The sequence below is a fragment of the Mesocricetus auratus genome, unplaced genomic scaffold (genome assembly GCF_017639785.1).
Source record: "Mesocricetus auratus isolate SY011 unplaced genomic scaffold, BCM_Maur_2.0 Super-Scaffold_100011, whole genome shotgun sequence".
Taxonomy (NCBI): Eukaryota; Metazoa; Chordata; class Mammalia; order Rodentia; family Cricetidae; genus Mesocricetus; species Mesocricetus auratus.
The window spans coordinates 54,980,106-55,000,261 of record NW_024429195.1 but is presented as its reverse complement, the minus strand read 5'-3'; the positions used below and the strand labels follow the sequence as shown (position 1 = coordinate 55,000,261).

Genomic DNA, 20,156 nt, shown 5'->3' with positions numbered 1-20,156 from the left:
GTTCTGGTGGGCTGTTCTAGAGTGGCCAGAGAGACATGATTTTCAGTGTTTTCATTGTAAATAAGAAAGAAAATGCTTGTGATAATTGGAACTGGCTTAAGTGTTACAGTATAGGCAATACTGAAACAGCACAAGTACCTATCAGTTTGTATAGTGTTTATGTAGCAGTTAAAAATTTGAAAGATAGAGTGAAAAATAATAGGAAGTTACTTTAGTGAGAAAGGCTTTTAAGATACCCTGTTTTAGTTTCTTTGATGACAAATAAGTATTCAAAAATTTCAAAATTCAGGTAATTATATACTGAGAACATATAACACTCAAATGCAAACTAGTGGGTACATCTTTTTCCACCTGCAATAATGTTGAAAAGTTAACATTCTTGGTGTTATGACATGGTCCTTGGTATTCTTTTTTGCAGTGCAGTCTGATAAGTACTTCATCTTCATCATCCTGATTCTTGGTGCCCAACTCTTAACTTTCCTCTTTTGCTTCATCTTTGCATATTTACCTGCAAGCTGATAACTTCTACCAGTTGATCTTCTGTTTATGTTAGAAGAATTAAATTAGTTTTGGGTTATAGATAGTAAATGAGTTTTTAAAAAATTATCCTTATTTTCCATTTAAACATTTGTTTTAATACTAACTTTAAATTTTAGTAAACTTGGTGAAAGAGTCAGCTTGGTAAAATTGTTAACATTAGAATTTAATAGAATTTAAAAACTGTAACTTTTTTTCTGTTTTAAAGAAACTTGGTGAAGATGAAGAGGAACTATCTGAATTACAGCTTCGTCTTTTGGCTCTTCAATCAGCAAGTAAAAAATGGCAGCAAAAAGAACAACAGGTAATGAAAGAAAGCAAAGAGAAACTGACCAAGACCAAAGCTGTTCAGCAGAAGACTAAAACCAGCACAAAAGCACATTCAGCCAAGAAAGTCAGCACCACAGGTGACTGCTTCTCTTACATTATTTCAGTTGAACTGATTTTAATTCAGAGATTTGTTAATATATTTCTCGTCCAAAAAACAAACATTGAAAAGGAAACTAATAGGACAAAAATTTTTGTTTCCAAAATGCCACTCCCCCAGCAAAAATTGTACAAAACAACATGGAGTCCATTTTGTATCGGCCAACTACTCTTGGTCCTGGAGCTTCTTGATGGGGAGGGAAAATGAATGAAAACATAAAGAAGGGTGGTAGAATCAAAGAGGGGAAAGAATATGATGAAAATGTGTGACAAAATGTACTTAAAAACATTTTATGTGATGACTATTTTGTCCCATGTGTGTCTGAACCATGTACATACTTGGTACCTACAGAGACAGACAAAGATATGAGATCCCCTAGAATTGGATGGTGGTGAGCTGGGAATTGAACCTGGGTCTTCTTGCTCTTAACCATTGAGCAATCTCTCCAGCCCTATAATCCAGGAATTTTGAGTTTGGGAAAGTACAGAGCCCTAAATTAGATGCTAATCCTGTTATAAATAGAATTAGGGAGGACCAACTGTATATATGAGTTAACAGTATGAAAATGCTTAAGTGTCTTATCCCTTAAAGAGTCTTAACTTTCAGTTTTGCGGATGCTGACATTTCTGTTTTTCATGGGAAGCTAAACAAGCGTTGAGGAAGCAGCAAACAAAGGCATGGAAGAAACTCCAGCAGCAAAAAGAGCAGGAAAGACAGAAAGAAGAGGACCAGCGGAAACAAGCGGAAGAAGAAGAGAGGAGGAAACGAGAAGAGGAAATTAGAAAAATTAGAGACCTTTCCAATCAGGAAGAGCAGTACAATCGATTCATGAAATTGGTTGGTGGGAAGAGAAGATCAAGAAGTAAGGTAAGGAATAGAGAACTATCCCATCGAAATGTTCAAAACCTTAAAAAATGTCTTTACTCATTCATTCAAGGGTTAGTACGAGTACCACAGTAGAGACCAGTAGGTCATGGAGATTAACCCTTATCTATTGAGCCATCTTGTTGGCCCAGAGTGTTCATATTTAAATGTTTTGTTAGTATCATTTTAAAGATCCAGTTAGCTAAGGAAAACTGTACATCCTTTATGTTTGATAGAGTTTATGCAGAGAAGCCTTTCTTTCTCTTTTCCTCTGTGTGTTGAGAAATTGTGTTGTGTGCACGGAGTGTATGCATGCTTGTCCTTTCAGGTGCAGGGTAATGTCAGTATGTCTTCTTCAGTCACTTCTCTCCACCTTCTGTTTTTGAGATGAGGTCTTACTGAACATGGAACCTTCTTTTTCATCTAGAGCTTGCTGCTTGTCTAGCTCTGGGATGTGTCTGTTTTCATGCTGGTGTTAAATGTTTGTGTCATCACTACGTCTGGCTTTTGACCTGGGTCCTGTGCATCCAAACTCAGATCCTCATGTTTGCACAGGAAGCCTTTTACTGAGGTTCTTCCATCAGCCCTACAAATAATCCTTGGGAAGAAAGTAAGGTGTAATGGGAAATAAATCCTCACAGTTGTAGATTATGAGAAATGAAAAGTTTGAAATTTTGTTTAACAAAAGCTTATATTTAAGCCTGGCGTTGGTGGAGCATGCCTTTAATCCCAGCACTCAGGAGGCAGAGGTAGGCGGATCTCTGAGTTCCAGACCAGCATGGTGTACAAAAGCTAGTTTCAGGACAGCCTCCAGAGCTGCAGAGAAACCCTGTCTCGAAAACCCAAAACAAAACAAAACAAAACAAAACGCTCCTATAATCTTAGTTACTTGGGAGGATAAGATACGATGATAACACATTCAGGATCTCTTGAGTCACTTAGTGAGACACAGTCTCAAAAAGTTTACAGACAAGCTCCCAACCCTACTCTGCTTTTAGCATTGTGATCATCTTCTATCTAGAAAAAAGGGTTATTAAATTACAGTAAGGTTCCATTATGAAAATGACTGTTTCTTGTAGGGGCAGCATTGTATTAGTAGTTTGTTGTTTACCATGTAGAGTGAGAAATGTGGAGAATAATTGGTATGTACTAATTTAAAATATACTAAGTCTTCCTTTAGCATTAACTCTATTGATTTTAGCTATTTCGTATTTGGTCTTAACACATTATCATTATATATGTTATTGACAATGACTGAGTCAGCCATTGTCTTTATGGGTACTGTAAGGAGAAGTAAGCTGGGAGAGTTCATATTTGACCAAGCACTTGGGAGGCAGAGGCAGACGGATCTCTGAGTTCGAGGTTGGGCTGGACTGACAGCCTCCAAAACAATACAGAGAAACCCTGTCTCGTAAATCCAAAAAAAAAAAAAAAAAAAAAAAACCACACACACACACACACACACACAACTATACTAGCTAAATGTAGAAAGTTAAGAGTTAAGGAGAGAATCAAGAGGAAGCTTTCTTTAGGCCAGGATTGTGATTATTTATAATTAAGACTTAACAAATAGAATCATTGCCTAGAAATAAGAATTGTATTATTTGTGTGTTATCTCTGCATAAGTTTTTTGTTGTTTTGTTTTTGTTATAAACTGTATGAGTAAAACATAAGAAATAAAAACCAGAGCCGGGCACGCCTTTAATCCCAGCACTCAAGAGGCAGAGGCAGAGGCAAGCAGATCTCTGTGAGTTCGAGGCCAGCCTGGTCTACAGAGCGAGTTCCAGGACAGCCCCCAAAACAATACAGAGAAATCCTGTCTTGAAAAAAAAAAACAAATCAGGGCACATAGACATGCCAGTCCACAGTTCATAATTTTCAGAAACTGTTGATTTTATTTGTAACTATAATGTTCTTGACTTTTCTGTGTATGAATATTTACCTGTGTGCATGCCTTGTACCACTTGCTTGCGGAGACTAGAAGAAGGCATTGGACTTAGACAGTTGTGAGCTACGATGTAGGTGCTGGGTGGGAACTGGCCAGTGCTCTTAACCGCAGAGCCATTTCTCCTAGCTCCTTTTCTGTTTTTCTTTTCTTCTTTCTTTCTGTCTTTCTGTCTTCTTTCTTTCTTTCTTTCTTTCTTTCTTTCTTTCTTTCTTTCTTTCTTTCTTTCTTTCTTTCTTTCTTCCTGTCTTCCTGTCTTCCTGTCTTCCTTCCTTCCTTCCTTCCTTCCTTCCTTCCTTCCTTCCTTCCTTCCTTCCTTCCTTCCTTCCTTCCTTCCTTCCTTCCTTCCTTCCTTCCTTCCTTCCTTTTGGTTTTACAAGACAGGGTTTCTCTGTATTGTTTTGGAGGCTGTCCTGGAACTCTCTCTGTAAACCAGCCCGGCCTCGAACTCACAGAGATATGCCTGCCTCTGCCTCCCAAATGCTGGGATTAAAGGCGTGCGCCACCAACGCCCAGCTCTAGCTCCTATTCTTGACTTTAAAAAATATAGTCTGGTACTATAATCATAATGCAAAAATGACTTTTTCTCCTAGTTTCATGGCTAAACCATAACTGCATAACTGTTGTAAATTTTTTTTAAAAGAGATTCCATTTACTTAATGGCTTAGATAATGGTGGAATTCATCTGTACAGATAGTACTTGGCTGCCATAGACACTTTTCTAGATTGCTGCCATGGGCAGGTCTCATAGAGTCATAATAATTTTGTTTATTTGTCTCTAAAAGATAATTATCAACTCTTATGTTGAGTAGCCCAAGAATAACCTGTATTGAAACTAAGGAAAATACTGTTGTGTCCTTAGTCTTCAGATCCTGACCTAAGGCGATCTTTAGATAAGCAACCTGACAGTGGAGGAGGCATTTATCAATATGATAACTATGAAGAAGTTGCCATGGATACAGATAGTGAAACCAGTTCTCCAGGTAGGAGCCAAACTTTGAAACATTTTGATAATCACAATTAAGTTACTCAAAACCTTGAAAGAAATGTGTAATGGAGGTAAGATTTGCTGATGTATTGTTTTAACGTTTATTTTCAAGTGTGATTTTCTTTTTATTTATTTTTATTTTATGTGCATTGATATTTTGCCTGTGTTGGATCCTGGACTTAAAGACAGTTGTGAGCTGCCATGTGGTTGCTAGGAATTGAACCCGGGTTCTCTGGAAGAGCAGTCAGTGCTCTATAACTTCTGAGCCATCTTTCCAGACCCAAGTGTTTTTTCCTTGAGAAGGCTTTAAATTAAAAAGCTTTGTTTGAACTCTGTTGAGCAATTGATCTAAAATGGGAAAGTTGTGGAATGATTCTATGAATGCTGGAATTAAAGCTGTAAGCTACTATGCCCAGCTCAGGCAGTTTTTCTTGATGGATACTCAGATATGACTGACCGTGTGAGAACTATTTCCTTACTAATACTAAACACCTGCACCTGAGACAGAAAAACAGTACATCTGACTTTTAGAAATTGAAATGCTTAGGAGATTGATAATCTGATTATAGGCGCATGTTACAGTGCCTAACAGAAAGTGAATTTTGAGGAATTAAAGTGCCACCCTAAAGGTCACATTTAACTTTATGATGCAAGAACAATTTTATATAGTTAGAGAAGGATGAATAGAGGTTTAGGATTTTATCATAAACTTCTAATGTCTGATTTGTATTCTGCCTAGGTATATGTTTCCTCAAGCTACCTATGCATTTTATATGTCCCTTTTGAAGTATTTTACTCAAACTTTTTTTTCTTTTAAACAGCGCCTTCACCAGTACAGCCACCATTTTTCTCTGAGTGTTCATTGGGGTATTTTTCTTCAACACCATCTGTTTCTTTGCCTCCACCAGCTCAGGTTTCAGTAAGTAAAGATCAAGCGGGATTTCAAAGACAATTACTGTGCATCTTCTAGCTTGTTTTGGAAAACTGGCATGATTGCTTGGTTTGAAGGGTGCTTAAAAATTAATATTCACTTACTAGAATTAATAGCTAGAAATTTGCAAAATTAAGCAGTTGATTGACTATCCACTGCTTTTTTTTTAAACTATAGCCATTTTCATTTCTTCCTTTTCTTTGTTTCTCAAATAATTGCTACTCAGGAAATGTGTTACAAAGCAGAATAAAAATTGTCTACTTCTGTGGATTTTTTTAAATTGTTTTTTTCTTTTTAGTTTGTTTGTTATTTTTTATTTTTAAGGCAAGGTCTCTACATAGCCCTGGGTGTTGGAGAACTCACTATATGGATAAGGCTGGCCTCAAACTCACAGAGATCCTCCTGCCTCTGTCTTTGAAGTGCTAGGAAAATTTAAATAGGCTTACTCCTCTTTGGAAAATCATACAAAAGAAACATTATCTATAGAAATTAAGTCTTTTATTTCCTTTCAAAAATGCTTGTGTGTGTGCACACGTGCATGTACACATGTGGAGGTCAGAGTACTGCCTTGTTTTGCTCCTTCTACCAGTTGGGTTCTGGGTACCTGCTTTAACCCACTGAGCATCACTGATCTAAAGAACTGTCTATTGCGCTGTTACTGTTTTGAGACAGGATCTCACTCTATATCCTTGGCTGGCCTGTAACTCACTGTTTAGATGAGAATGACCTCAGAGAGATCAGCCTGCCTTGGCCTCTGAGCAGTGGGGTTAAAGGTGCCTGCCTCCACTGTGGGAGATATCAACTCAGCTTTAAAAAAAAAAGTGAGGAATCACAAAACAGAGGTTCTGAATTGAGAGCATTTAGATATGAAACAGTATCTCCTACTAGGTACGAGAACCTTTCCATTGAAATTTTCCTGGTAAACGTGTGGTGCTTTCTAATAGAGTTTATGGTGAGGAGATTGCAATGCTGTCTTTTGGGAACAAGGAATGAATGAACTAAAATTGAGGAGAATTCCTGGAATGTCTTTGAAGCAAAAGCATCTAGACAAGGGATTTACAGTATATCAAGCCATTTTTACAAGGATTTTAAGGGATGCTGAACAGGTACTCTGGGCTCTTATTTTTATGATCCCTTTGACTTTAATGCTACTTAAATTTTTTTATTAGCACATATTTTAGTTTGTTAATCGTTTTAATTTAGCGCATGACCTTAGTCCCAGTGCTTGTGAGGAGTAGGCAGACAGATCTTGGAGTTCAAGGTCAGCCTGGCCTGCATAGTGAGTTCAGGCCAGTCAGGGCTGCATAGTGAGGTGTTGTCTACAAATACATATGTGCTTTAACTTATATATATGATTTTTGTTTTAGTGTCGTTTTTGACTTGATATCATCTGATTTGATTCTTATACCTTCTAGAATTTTAAATGTAGATAAGGGTAGGAGCGGAGTTCTTTATATTTGTATAATTACTATGGAATTCATAAATATTTCAGACATTAATTGCAAAAGTAACATTTTCATGGTTGAATATTAAATTCTGGATAGGCTTTGAGTTATACTTAATATTTACATCAGTGTACATAGAAAAATTAAAACTAAGACTATATACTTTTTCTGATTAAATATTGCTTCAGACATGCTTGAAGTTAATAAAATTTGCATTTAACAGTATTATTTCCTTACTAAAACAGTCTGTGCCATCATTGAGCCAGCCTTATGGAGAAGGCTTGTGTGTTTCTCTTGAGCCTCTACCTCCTCCACCGCCTTTGCCACCTCTACCGCCTGAAGACCCAGAACAGCCTCCAAAACCACCTTTTGCAGATGAAGAGGAGGAGGAAGAAATGCTCCTTCGAGAAGAATTGCTTAAATCTCTAGCAAACAAGAGAGCTTTTAAGCCAGAGGTAATTCAGTGCCTGAACCTCTAGGTGGTGCACTCACACCTATGGTTAGGATGGTTCTACTTTTGTCTGCCTGTATGAGGGTTTAATAGGTTTTTCAGCAAAGCTAAGTCCAATGCTATTTTACTCAAGATTTCTCAAGATGACAGACACATCTTTTTATTTGGAAATGTTTATCTTTTTTCTTAATAGGAAGCGTCCAGTAATAGCGACCCGCCTTCACCTCCAGTTCTGAACAATTCTCAGCCTTTGTCAAGAAGCAATCTATCCATAGTCAGTATTAATACAGTATCTCAGCCTAGGATACAGAATCCAAAGTTTCACAGAGGACCTCGTCTTCCACGAACTGTGATCTCGGTAAAAACAAACATAAGACAATACTGTTCAACAGCCTATGAGAGGTTTTTAAAAATAATTTTACTGTCCTGTCTTCACTGTCTAGCTCATTTATATACAAAAATAAATTCTTATATAAATACAAATTAAAAATCTTAAAGAAGCCGGGTTTTGGTGGCTCACACCTTTAATCCCAGCACTCGGGAGACAGACGCAGGTGGATCTCTGTGAGTTCGAGGTCAGCCTGGTCTACAGAGCAAGTTCCAGGACAGTCTCCAAAACAATACAGAGAAACCCTGTCTCAAAAAACCAAAAAAAAACTTAAAGAAGTTTGAAGTAAGAGCAGCATGTGCACTTGAAAATTGGTAGAATTTGGTGATGATGTGTTTGAAGTTGCACTCTTCTCAGAGTGTGGTAGATATTTTTTCCTCTGCTCTTCTTAAAGATTATAAATTGGCCCATTTTCAATCTTTTCTGGTGTCATTTTAATGAATGAATATCCAAACATTCTTCTCTTTGGGTGTTAAAATTTTTTTCTTAAAGGTTAATTTAAATGGTAGTGTCTTTGTAGAAAAAATATTGAAGAAGATGATTATAGTAATGTCTGGAAAGACAAAAATGTAGACTGCTTTTTTAGTTTGGATTATAACTCACATTGAGGCTATAATCATAGAATGTAACCAGAAAATGCCACTGTGCGTGGTTATTTTTGTGTGTTGATATACAGAGAGTTTGAATTGTCACAGAGTAATAAAGAATAGAAATGCTTTTTCTGGGTGCTGAAGAGACTGCTCAGTGGCTATGAGTGCTCACTGCTTTTGTAGGGACCAGAGTTTGGTTTTCAGACCCATGTTATGTGGCTCAAAACCATCTGTAACTGACTCTGGGAAATTGAATGCCCTTTTCTGGCCTCAGAAGCTCTTATTACCATGGGTAACAGTTACATTGTTTTGTAGCTTCCAAAACATAAATCAGTGGTTGTGACACTGAATGATTCAGATGACAGTGAGTCTGATGGGGAGACTTCCAAGGCAACCAACAGTGTTTTTGGTGGATTAGAGTCCATGATCAAAGAAGCAAGGCGAACTGCTGAGGTATGTGCTATAATTAATGATGAAAGACAGTTGATGTATGTGTTGGCAATGGTTAAAGTTCATTTTGTTCCTGAAAAATGAGATCTTAGAGTTAAGCCATTTTTATTGTGGGAAAAGTATTTATGCTTTTAGTACTTAAATAATCAAGCATCTATTGATAACATAGATTTTTATGGTTTTGAAAAGTCCCTTCCACTCCTTTTTCAAAATAGTAAAATGGGAAGTGTGCTGTTCCAATAATGTATTATGTTAACCAAAACACCAGTTTACAACTAATAAAATCTATAGTTTAAGCACTTTCAGGGTTTTTTCTGTTCCAGTGGTTGGTCAGATATGATTCAGTTCAATAGTTTTAAAGGAGGGAGGTTTTGAAGGTAGATTATATAATTGAGTAGTTGACAACTAGGTTCTATATTTTTTCAAAAGAAGAGTAAAGATATTAATATATTTCTAAATATGTTAGTATATACTGAGGTGAAACATGAACTGTAAATACCAGTGTAGAAGCTTTGAAAGCTGCTGATCTGGTTGATTTAAATACTTTTAGCAAGCTTCAAAACCCAAAGTACCTCCAAAATCTGAAAAAGAAAACGACCCTCTGCGGACACCTGAAGCTTTGCCCGAGGAGAAGAAGATTGAATATCGTTTGCTGAAGGAAGAGATTGCCAAGTAAGGAGGTTTTTATGTCTAGAAACCATGACTCTGGCATATGAGCAATGGTGATTCTATCCTGTTTAGGAAGATGATACTATGACTTCCACATGGGGAGGTTGATTACCATCTATCAACTTAAATACAGCGACAAAGTCACAGAACTGCAGTGTTAGCTTGGAATGCCAGCCTGAGTCAATGTCATTTACATGCATTCTATAAAAATATATTTTAAAGAACATGGTTTTGGTGTACTCTTTGGCCTAATTCATCTCTCTCAAATTTAGTCGTGAGAAACAGCGTTTGATTAAATCAGATCAGCTGAAGACGAATTCATCATCCCCAGCGAACTCAGATGTGGAAATGGATGGGATTAGTAGAATAGCAATGGTTACTAAGCAAGTTGCAGATGCAGAAGCAAAGCTCAAAAAACACAAGTGAGTTTCACTTAGTGTCTGATTAAATAAGTATCTAAATGTGCCTGGATGGGAGGGCCTCTATTCGTATTTGTATCTGTATATGCTGTTATTAACTACCCTAGGATTATGGCCTACCCCACCCCACTACGACCACCCCGCCATCAGGGGAAGACAGGTTACACTCCCTCCCCACTAAAGTCTTAAAACTTCTATACAGGGCTATGTTGGTGCCTGGACAGGAGCGTCAATGTATGAGGGGAAGTTTGCTAGACAACCCCTGGATCCTGATTTCTTACACATGGTAGAACTATACCAGTTACTCGTTCTATTGGATTACACATTTATATAATTTAATATTTTGATTAGTGGTACCAAGACCTAAAAAGGAAGGTTGTCATATTGAAACATAGCTAAAATTATTTGTGAATTTCCTCATTTTAGAATCGTTTAGAACATCTTCATTGGAAGTAGTTTTACTTTTTAGAGAAAATATTGATATTGTGGGGTGTGTGTGCGTGTGAGTATTTTTGAGGTGTATGCAGTACTCACTGGTCTGAAATTTGTTGTGTAGATATGTGCCTCTGTCTCCTGAATGCTGGGGTTATATAGGCATGTGTCACGGTCCTGTTTACATATTATTAAAGGTGGACTTCATTGTTGAAAGTAGTTTTTATCTGACCTATTGAATAATGCTCGTGGTGACTGGCTCCTGAATTAACTTGTAATTAGTTTATATTTAAGTAGCCCAATGACTTTTTAAAGACAAGCTTTTATGTGTTCATCTGTAGGTCAGTAAGAAGAGTAGGTGTTCATAGCCTCATTTCTAACATTTCAGACTCTGGTATTCTTTTTGTGAATCATGCAAATGAATGTAATTGTGAATTTTTTAAAGCAACAGGAGCACTGCAAGACGGTAGGAGGTTTTATATACAGATATATGTTCTTTTTGAACAAGATAATTAGATATTAAGTGTTCTGAGTACAACATTCTCTGGAAGTTGCATAAGTGTATTTGATGTTGGTATATATTTGTCTTGTGCTAAACTATTTCATAACATGTAAGATTCGTCTTCAGTTTATGAACAGAGTTGCCTCCTTCAAATTCTTATTTGCATGTAAGATAAAAAATTCTTTAAATGTATCACTGTATTATTACTTTGAAATCTTTATGGTCTGATGGTGTCAGTCTACTACTTTAGAAAACTAAGAATTTTGTTATTTACCACTTAGGATCCTCTTGATAAAGGATGAATCAGTTTTAAAGAATCTAGTACTACAAGAAGCCAAGAAGAAAGAGTCTGTTCGAAATGCCGAAGCAAAAATTACAAAACTTACAGAACAACTTCAAGCAGCCGAGAAAATCCTCAGTGTTAACAGGGTGTTTTTGAAGAAGCTTCAAGAACAAGTAATGCTCTGTTTAAAAATTAAGTATTGTAGTCTTTTGTTTACTGCATTGTTCACGTCTCGTGTCTACCACATGTGTGCTGGTGTTTCCTGGGATCCGATGGCATTGTATCCCTTGGAGTTGGAGTTACAGGAGGTTGTGGGCTGCCGAGCTTGGGTGCTAAGAACTGAGCTCCAGTTTTCTGGAAAAATCTAACTGCTGAACCATCTCTCCAGCCCCAGTAATGAATATTTTTACAGTCTCAGTCTCTCAGTCCACCCCCGCCACCTCCCGTGTGTTTTCCCTCTAAAGCAAAGGGGGAAAAATTGAACTTATACTAACATCAACATATATGTAACCTGTGGTCTCTTATTGAGACATGCTATTAGGATATTTTGTTTGAGAGGATATTTGCTAAGATCTTCATTTATATGTGTTCCATGTTCAGATTCACAGAGTTCAACAGCGTGTTTCGATTAAGAAAGCTTTGACTCTGAGGTATGGAGAAGAACTTGCTCGGGCAAAGGCAGTGGCCAGTAAAGAACTAGGGAAACGCAAACTGGAACAAGATCGCCTTGGAGTAAGTTGCTTATAGGAATATTTTTGGAACAAAAATTTTTTTTTATTTTGGTTGTTTTAATGGTATTTATAAACTAAGAGATGCATAAAGTAACTTCAACTTTGCTGCCAATTCAAAGAGAAGAGATTCTCTATAAAATCTAGTGTATATTTTAAGATGATACCTGCATTTTTGGATGCTTTTAAAATTTATTTTGCATTGGCTTTAGTTTTTGATTGTCACAAATTAACTAACAAAAGTATGTTGACTTTTTAAATTGTTTGGCTCTCCTTGTCAGTTCAATTTTGTGATGGTAGTATTACATTCTAGTGATATTACAATTATCTTGTGAGTAATTGTGTATGATTGCATGAAGTGCTATGAAATATTTTCTTTCTCCTCAGCCAAACAAAGTGATGAGATTGGATAATTCTCCAATATCAAGTCCAAGAAAGCATTCAGCAGAATTAATTGCTATGGAAAAAAGACGATTACAAAAGCTAGAATATGAATATGCCTTGAAAATTCAAAAGTTAAAAGAAGCCCGAGCCCTTAAAGCAAAGGAACAACAAAATCTTGTTCCAGTTGTAGAAGAGGAACCTGAGTTTTCTTTACCTCAGCCCTCACTTCATGACCTGACACAAGATAAATTAACCTTGGACACAGAAGAAAATGATGTTGATGATGAAGTTTTGTCAGGTTCAAACAGAGAACGAAGAAGATCCTTCTTAGAATCTAATGCGTTTACTAAGCCCAACCTTAAGCACACTGACACCCCTAACAAAGAGTGCATAAACAAACTCAATAAAAGTACTGTAGAAAAGCCAGAACTTTTTCTAGGGTTAAAAATTGGCGAATTGCAGAAATTATATTCAAAAGCTGACAGCTTAAAGCAGTTGATTTTAAAAACTACCACAGGCATTACAGAAAAGACTTTGCACGGTCAGGTAAGTGGCATTTCAAACTCTGTATAAAATCTAGAGTTTACTCAATGCCTCACTTGTCGTGTGGAATTATTGTGATGGTTGTTTTTTGCAGGAGATTTCTGTGGATGTGGATTTTCTTACAGCGCAGACTAAAACAACTGAAGTGAAGCCATGTCCTTTTAGACCCTACCAGAGCCCTCTTCTAGTCTTTAAGTCCTACAGGTATCAGTAAGATAGTTAGTAGTTTGAGTTTCAGGGTTACTTCTGGCCTTGATGAATATGTATTAATAAATAGAAGCATTTGGATGACAAGTCAATTGGAAAACAAATCTTTTTATGAGAGACAAAAATGTGTATTGTTATTGTTCAAATCATATGAGAAAGTGCAGTTTAGTGTGTTCTTTGGGCTCAAATTCTGTTGAGTATTATAGGACTAGAGTCTCCTGGGAAATATATTTATTTTTATTTTTTAAGGTAGATGTTCACTACATAGCTGTGGCTGCACTGGAACTTGTTTTTAGCCTCAAACTTAAAGTAAACCTCTGGCCTCTGCCTTCCAAGTGCTACAACATAATATATAGGTGTGTGTTACCATTCCTGGACAGTAAAGATGTTAACTTTAGACTTTTTAATTTTAGCATTGACCAGCCTTTGGAATGTTAACTTAGACAGTCTTAGAGGGCTAATGTTGTCCCGCAACATTTTCAGAATGCTAGAAGTTGTGGGCTGCTAAACGGGTATGGTTTTATGATAAAATTATAAAGCACTTAATAGGCAGCAGCTGGTATATACAAAAAATATTAGTAGACAGCATTTTATTGTGTGGTAGAAAAAAAACTTTAAAATGGCATTATTCTGTATTCTAGTTTTAAAGTGTTTTGGTGGTTGCTGTTTATTTGCACTAGGAATTGAACTTAGGGCCTCATACATATGAGGCAGGTACTCTACCACTGAATGCTTCCCCGGTCTTTATTGTTAAAGAGGTGGAGCCTTCTTACATCAGCTTGGCTTTCTTTGAACTTAGCCTCTCAAATGCTGAGAAACAGTTAGGCACCACCTCACTCAGTTTTCTATGTGATGTTTCTCATATTCCCATTGTAAAAGTAGCTGATTCTTTTTACTTATATTCTGGCTAGTTGTAGTTTTTTGGGTGTTGATTTGATTAGGTAAACAGGTGTAGAAGTTTTAACTGAGAAAGAAAATTTAAGAAAAATTTCGTAAGAAATGTGTGTGGACTATAATGTGCTTATTCATTTTCTTTCTAGATTTAGTCCTTATTATCGAACCAAGGAAAAGCTTCCCCTGAGTTCAGTGTCATACAGTAACATGATTGAGCCAGAGCAGTGTTTCTGCCGATTTGATTTAACAGGGACATGTAATGATGATGATTGTCAGTGGTGAGTGACTTTTATTTGGAAAAGACCTTTAGAGAAAGCCATGGTTTCTTGATTAGATAAATACATGCCTGTCTTTTGTGCTGTTCTTTTATTTTAGGCAGCATGTACAAGACTATACACTTAGCCGAAAACAGTTGTTCCAGGACATTTTGTCATATAATCTGTCGTTGATTGGCTGTTCAGAGACAAGCACTGATGAGGAAGTTGCTTCTGCAACAGGTTGGTAAAGAGTTCTTGTTGAACTTAGGGAACTTAAAAATCATCCCCAGTTTATGGTATTTTCAAAACAACCCATAATTCAGTACATTCACTTATAACAGTTACCTGTATCTGCCCCATCACGCACACTAATCGCTAGCCGCATATTGGGCTTTAAATGTAAATTTAAAGGTTTTTTATTTTTATTTATTATGTATATAGTGTTCTGCCTGCATGTATGTATGCACTCCAGAAGAGAGCATCAGATCTTTTTTTTTTTTTTTTTTGGTTTTTTTCGAGACAGGGTTTCTCTGTATTGTTTTGGAGGCTATTGGTCCAGCCCGGCCTTGAACTCACTGAGATCCACCTGCCTCTGCCTCCCGAGTGCTGGGATTAAAGGCGTGCGCCACCACCGCCCGGCAGAGAGCATCAGATCTTATTACTGATGGTTATGAGTCACCATGTAGTTGCTGGGAATTGAACTCAGGACCTCTGGAAGAGCAGCCAGTGCTCTTAACGCGCTGAGCTTTCTCTTCAGCCCTTAAATGTAAATTTAAATAAATGCATAATTCATCAGTCTTACTAGCCACACTTTAAGTACTTAGTAGCCAAGTGACAAGTGCCGACTAGTAGGACTACAGAGATTTAAGACCTTTCCATGTTACGGAAGGTTCTGTAGTCATTCATATGGTCCGGTTTATTAGGGAAAAAATAGTAACACTTGAGTAGATAGTTTATGATGACTTTAGTATAGACTCTTACTTTCTTTTGCTGTTTTCAAAAGCACAGGAGGACTAAAGGTTAACATGACTTTAGCCTCCAGATCCTATAGTGAAGTAGAAAGTACCTTATTATATATTTGAAGTAGAAACCATAGATTATTAGCAAACATTTGTGACATAGTATTGTTTTATTTCTCCCCAGATTCTGGTGCCATATAATATCTTTTGGATTAAAGGAATTGTGTGTGTGTGTGTGTGTGTATGTGTGTGTGAGTGATCACTATCCAGAGTGATTCTAAATCACAGACCTTTATTATTCCTCATTTGGGCTTTCTACTTTTATTTAATAATGTAGTTCATAGTTCATTTAGTCTGTGAACTATCAGCTCCAGTTCATATTGTGGTGTGGTGGGAAGGATTTGTCATAATAATTACGCTAACTGTAGACCTTGCCCTTTCGTAGGTAATAGGTGTTACTGAATAATATCATATATAGATTAAGTCTTAAGTTATTCCTTGCTTTGTACTCTTCAATTAGCAGTCAAATTTTTGTATTAAATACAGTATCACTATTTTATTTTCAGAAAAGTATGTTGAAAAACTTTTTGGTGTAAACAAAGACCGAATGTCAATGGACCAGATGGCTGTTCTCCTTGTTAGCAATGTTAATGAAAGTAAAGGTCATAGTAAGTATGTATGTGTGTATATGTATGCATGTTGTTTCTTATTTCTGTCTGGCATTACATTCTTAAAGAGAATGTTGTCTTTTACTACCATGATCAAATAAATGTACCTCCATTAAAGTCTCAATATAATAAAGAAAATACCTAGTTACATCAATTAACAATCTTCTCCTGTCTGTGTTAGCACCGCCATTTACAACTTACAAAGATAAAAGAAAATGGAAGCCAAAATTTTGTAGAAAACCTGTATCAGAGAATAGCTTCAGCAGTGATGATGAGCAGTCTGCAGGACCAATTCAGTATGGTAAGAAGTTGCTCCATTTGAGATCTAGAATTACTAAGTGCTGTTTCCTTTTTCAAAACACTGACAATTCTTCCAGTGTATCTACTAACCTAGTTTATAAAATGCTCTTTCTTTAACTTGTATCATTGGTGTTTTTCATTGTCTTAAATGCAATTGCAATACATGTATTCCTTGTGCAGAATTGATGCTGATATTGCAGGATGTTTTCATTGATGCTCCCTGCCCAATAAATAGGAAAAACACTAATAAGATACTTCATATATTTGCAAATGTACTTTAGTGGGGTGATCATAGCTTCATTTGAAAACCACTGCCTTGCCAGAGTCTTGAAAACACATGCTTTTTTTTTGTTTTATCTTGGAGTCTGTATTTTCTGACATGCAATAAACGTGTGTGTACGTATGTGTGTGTGTGTGTGTGTGTGTGTGTGTGTTTGAGACCAGTGAAGAAACTCATTGTTGAGTACATCTTGCATTCTAATTTCTAGTTTGCATAGTTTGTGGACTAATAATGAGGTTCAGGAGCACTCATGTGCTTATTTGTGATTATGTAATGTGTGATTCTATAGTTGAGATATAGAAGAAATACTTTGCAACTTTTAACTTAGAGTACCCCAACACATAAACAGGGTAAGGTCTTACATAACCAAGACTGGCTTTGAACTCCTGATCCTTCTGCCTCCACCTCTGTAATGCTGGGTTTATAGGTGTGCGCCATCATGGCTGTATTTTAACTTTAGTTTTGAAACTATAATTCACAATTATTGATGATATCACTTACCTTTAATGTAATTAATATGCTTAATATAATTTAACAGCAGATCATACTTATAGTTTATAAGCTAAGGTTCCATTTATCTTATTTTCCTGATGCTTGAAATAGCACCATTTTTACTTCTAGAAGTGTCGAGGTTTGAATGGTTAATTTTCTGACAGTTTGATTTTAGACCTGAAAATCGTCTAACTACTAGTCATTAGAATCTTTAACGATGAAAACAACCCTCTTCCCCAATCCCCCGTTGTTATAGAAGATATTAAGCTAATGGTGCTTGTTTTTATAGCCTTCCGACCAGAGAACCAAATAAATGTTCCAGCTTTGGATACTGTTGTCACTCCAGATGATGTTAGATATTTTACCAGTGAAACTGATGACATTGCTAACTTAGAAGCTAGTGTACTTGAAAATCCTTCTCATGTACAACTTTGGCTCAAACTCGCATACAAGTGCTTGAATCAAAATGAAGGGTAGGTCAGCTTCATATTGTTTTGAAATATTTATACCTTTACTTTTTATTTTATTTTACCTATGGTCATCAGAATTCCTTCTTGCTATCTATCAGTGGAGTCTTTTGTCTTGAGACAGGGTCTCATTCTCATCAGTGCTGGTCTGAAAGTCTTTTGTGGTCCAGGCAGTCCTGCTTCAGTCTCTCAAGTGCTGACACTGCATGTGTGAGCCACTGCACCACTGCGCCTGGTTGAGTAGTACAGTTTTTGAAAGAGCGTCTCATGTAACCTTGATTGGCCTAGAACTTGCTGTGTAGTTGAGGATGACCTTGAACTACTACTTTCCTCTTTTTTACTTCCCAGGTACTAAATTATAGGTAGATTCCATCATTCCTGGCTTTGAATCTTTGTTTTGTTTTTTGACAAAGCCAAAAGTATTCTGTTATTGCTCTAAACCTACTAGAAAAGTTTAAGAATAGAGCTTCATTTTGTGTTCATGGCTCAGTGGCTAATACTGAAGTTAGCTCCACATAGAGTTCCAGACCAGTCAATAGTGATAGCCTGTCTTAAACCAAAAAAGGGGGCAAAAAGTTTGTTAGTAAAATTGTGAGAATAGGACAGATTAAATTTTAGGTTAATTTGCAATGGAGATCGAAGTTTACTTAACCACCTTCGAATTCTGATGGAATTGGTCTTTTTTGCTGTGCATGGCTATAGGCAAGTTACAACAAGTAATATATTTCACAGCCAGTAGTTTCTGTTACAGATTTTATATCTGCTTTTAAATAGTGGAGAGCAAGCCAGGAATAATCTTTACAATGTAATTTGAAAGTATAATGATTTTTTTTAAAGTAATCTTTTGGGAAAGACTAATCGTAAAACAGTATAAAACCTGTTAAATAAGGTAGTGGCTACAGCATGCTGATAAACACACATACAGAACATGGTCTTATTGAAGTTACCTGTGTGTGGTTTCCATGAGAATGGAGTAAGTTACAGTGTTTTCTTGTCAGACTTGTTTATTGAGTAAAGGACAAAAGAACTACATTACTGTATGAATAGGATCATGAGAGAATTATCTTCTTTAGGAGATAGCAAGCCCTTGAACTGAAAAGAACCATTATATTGAAAGCTTTGATATTTTGTGCTGGCAGTAGCTGGCCTTGAAAGGGAGTTGTTTAACTTTTCCTGTTTTTAAACAGTATAAATCATAAAAGGTATTGCTGAATATGTATGTAGATCACATTTGAAGTTGATAATCTTAGTGCTTTTATTATACCATGTTTTTATCTGTGGTAAATGCTTACTGAATATCCATTTAAACAGAAATTATTCAGTCTATGGGAGATTAGGATCTTTGGGCTTTGACAGACATGATTTAAAATCCCAATTTATTACTTTTTATCATTGTGATCCTGGCTTTGAGTAGGTTTGATCGTTTGATTAGCCCTACTTAGATGTTAGATGTTGTGATGCAGTTTACTTAGTTTCTGCACTGCTGGTGATTGACTGTACCTGTGCCATGTGTCTGCTGGGCACATGTTGCTACACTGGGCGCCTTAGCGCTCAGGCATTTTATAATGGAACACTTTGCTCTTCCTTTTAAACATACAGACTGTGTTCAGAATCTTTGGATTCTGCTTTGAATGTACTGGCTCGAGCACTGGAAAACAATAAAGACAATCCAGAAATTTGGTGCCATTACCTCAGATTGTTCTCCAAAAGAGGGACCAAGGAGGAGGTGCAGGAAATGTGTGAAACAGCTGTTGAATATGCTCCTGACTACCAAAGCTTTTGGACTGTAAGTAGAAAAGATAGTAGTCATGTGGTTGAGATGTGTGCTGTGCTCGTAATTCCTTGGAGCATCTTAATTATTGATACGTAGCTTAATAGATAATACTTTTATCAGTATGTAGATTTACTTAACCAGATTCTTAGGTTCCCAGTCACTTCTCTATAGGGATAGATTTTTGACTAAACATGAGAAATATTTAGAGAAAACATTGTTAAATTTATTGGTTAAAGAAAAATAATAAAACTTAGACAAATTGTTATACAGTTTTCATTTGGACAAAGTTAAAGGGAGTTTCACAGAATATGAAAAAATACTCTTAAATTTCTTTTGTTTTGTAAAATTATGGTTATTGGGATTTTTAAAATTTTTCTTCACTGTTTATGAAGTCTTACCTCTAATTTCTTTGACATAAGTTTGGGCAGCATAATTAATACCTCTTAATAAATGAATTGATTGCTATAACTTGCCCTTTTTGAGCTGAGGTGCTGAAGAGACTTGAATAGCAAAGGCTTTATTAATTCTGAATTTGGAAGCATGTACTGAAGTTGATGCTGTTGATTATCACAAAACTTTCCATGGAAAGAATATTCAAAAGATGTATTTTTTTCCTTAAATTTGTTTGCTCTTCAGTATATCATATATTTCTAATACAAATGCTCTTTTTAAAATTTTTTTATTTCATGTGTATGGGTGCTTAGCCTACATGTCTGTCTGTATACCATTTGTGTGTGTGGTGACTTGGGTATCAGAGGGCATGGGAGCCCCGGGACTAGATTACAGACCATTGTGAGACACTATGTGGGTGGTGGTAATGGAACCCAGGACTTCTGGAGCAGCTCTTAATTGCTGAGCTATTTCTCCAGTCCACAGATGCAA

At 36.4% G+C, this 20,156-nt stretch overlaps 1 protein-coding gene across 2 annotated transcripts in view; it reads left to right on the top strand.

Annotated features, from left to right (window-relative positions):
* Positions 1-20,156, top strand: part of Zfc3h1 (zinc finger C3H1-type containing) — a 47,353-nt gene that overhangs the window by 14,871 nt on the left and 12,326 nt on the right. For both annotated transcript variants that reach the window (XM_040754851.1, XM_005081472.4), the window contains exons 4-22: positions 746-944; positions 1,608-1,831; positions 4,636-4,756; positions 5,583-5,680; positions 7,383-7,592; positions 7,782-7,946; positions 8,882-9,019; positions 9,567-9,688; positions 9,958-10,107; positions 11,320-11,494; positions 11,922-12,053; positions 12,437-12,979; positions 13,071-13,180; positions 14,224-14,355; positions 14,453-14,574; positions 15,860-15,961; positions 16,143-16,262; positions 17,323-17,506; positions 19,100-19,286. In XM_040754851.1, the coding sequence (XP_040610785.1) occupies positions 746-944; positions 1,608-1,831; positions 4,636-4,756; positions 5,583-5,680; positions 7,383-7,592; positions 7,782-7,946; positions 8,882-9,019; positions 9,567-9,688; positions 9,958-10,107; positions 11,320-11,494; positions 11,922-12,053; positions 12,437-12,979; positions 13,071-13,180; positions 14,224-14,355; positions 14,453-14,574; positions 15,860-15,961; positions 16,143-16,262; positions 17,323-17,506; positions 19,100-19,286 (3,234 nt within the window). The remainder of the gene's footprint in view (positions 1-745; positions 945-1,607; positions 1,832-4,635; positions 4,757-5,582; positions 5,681-7,382; positions 7,593-7,781; positions 7,947-8,881; positions 9,020-9,566; positions 9,689-9,957; positions 10,108-11,319; positions 11,495-11,921; positions 12,054-12,436; positions 12,980-13,070; positions 13,181-14,223; positions 14,356-14,452; positions 14,575-15,859; positions 15,962-16,142; positions 16,263-17,322; positions 17,507-19,099; positions 19,287-20,156) is intronic.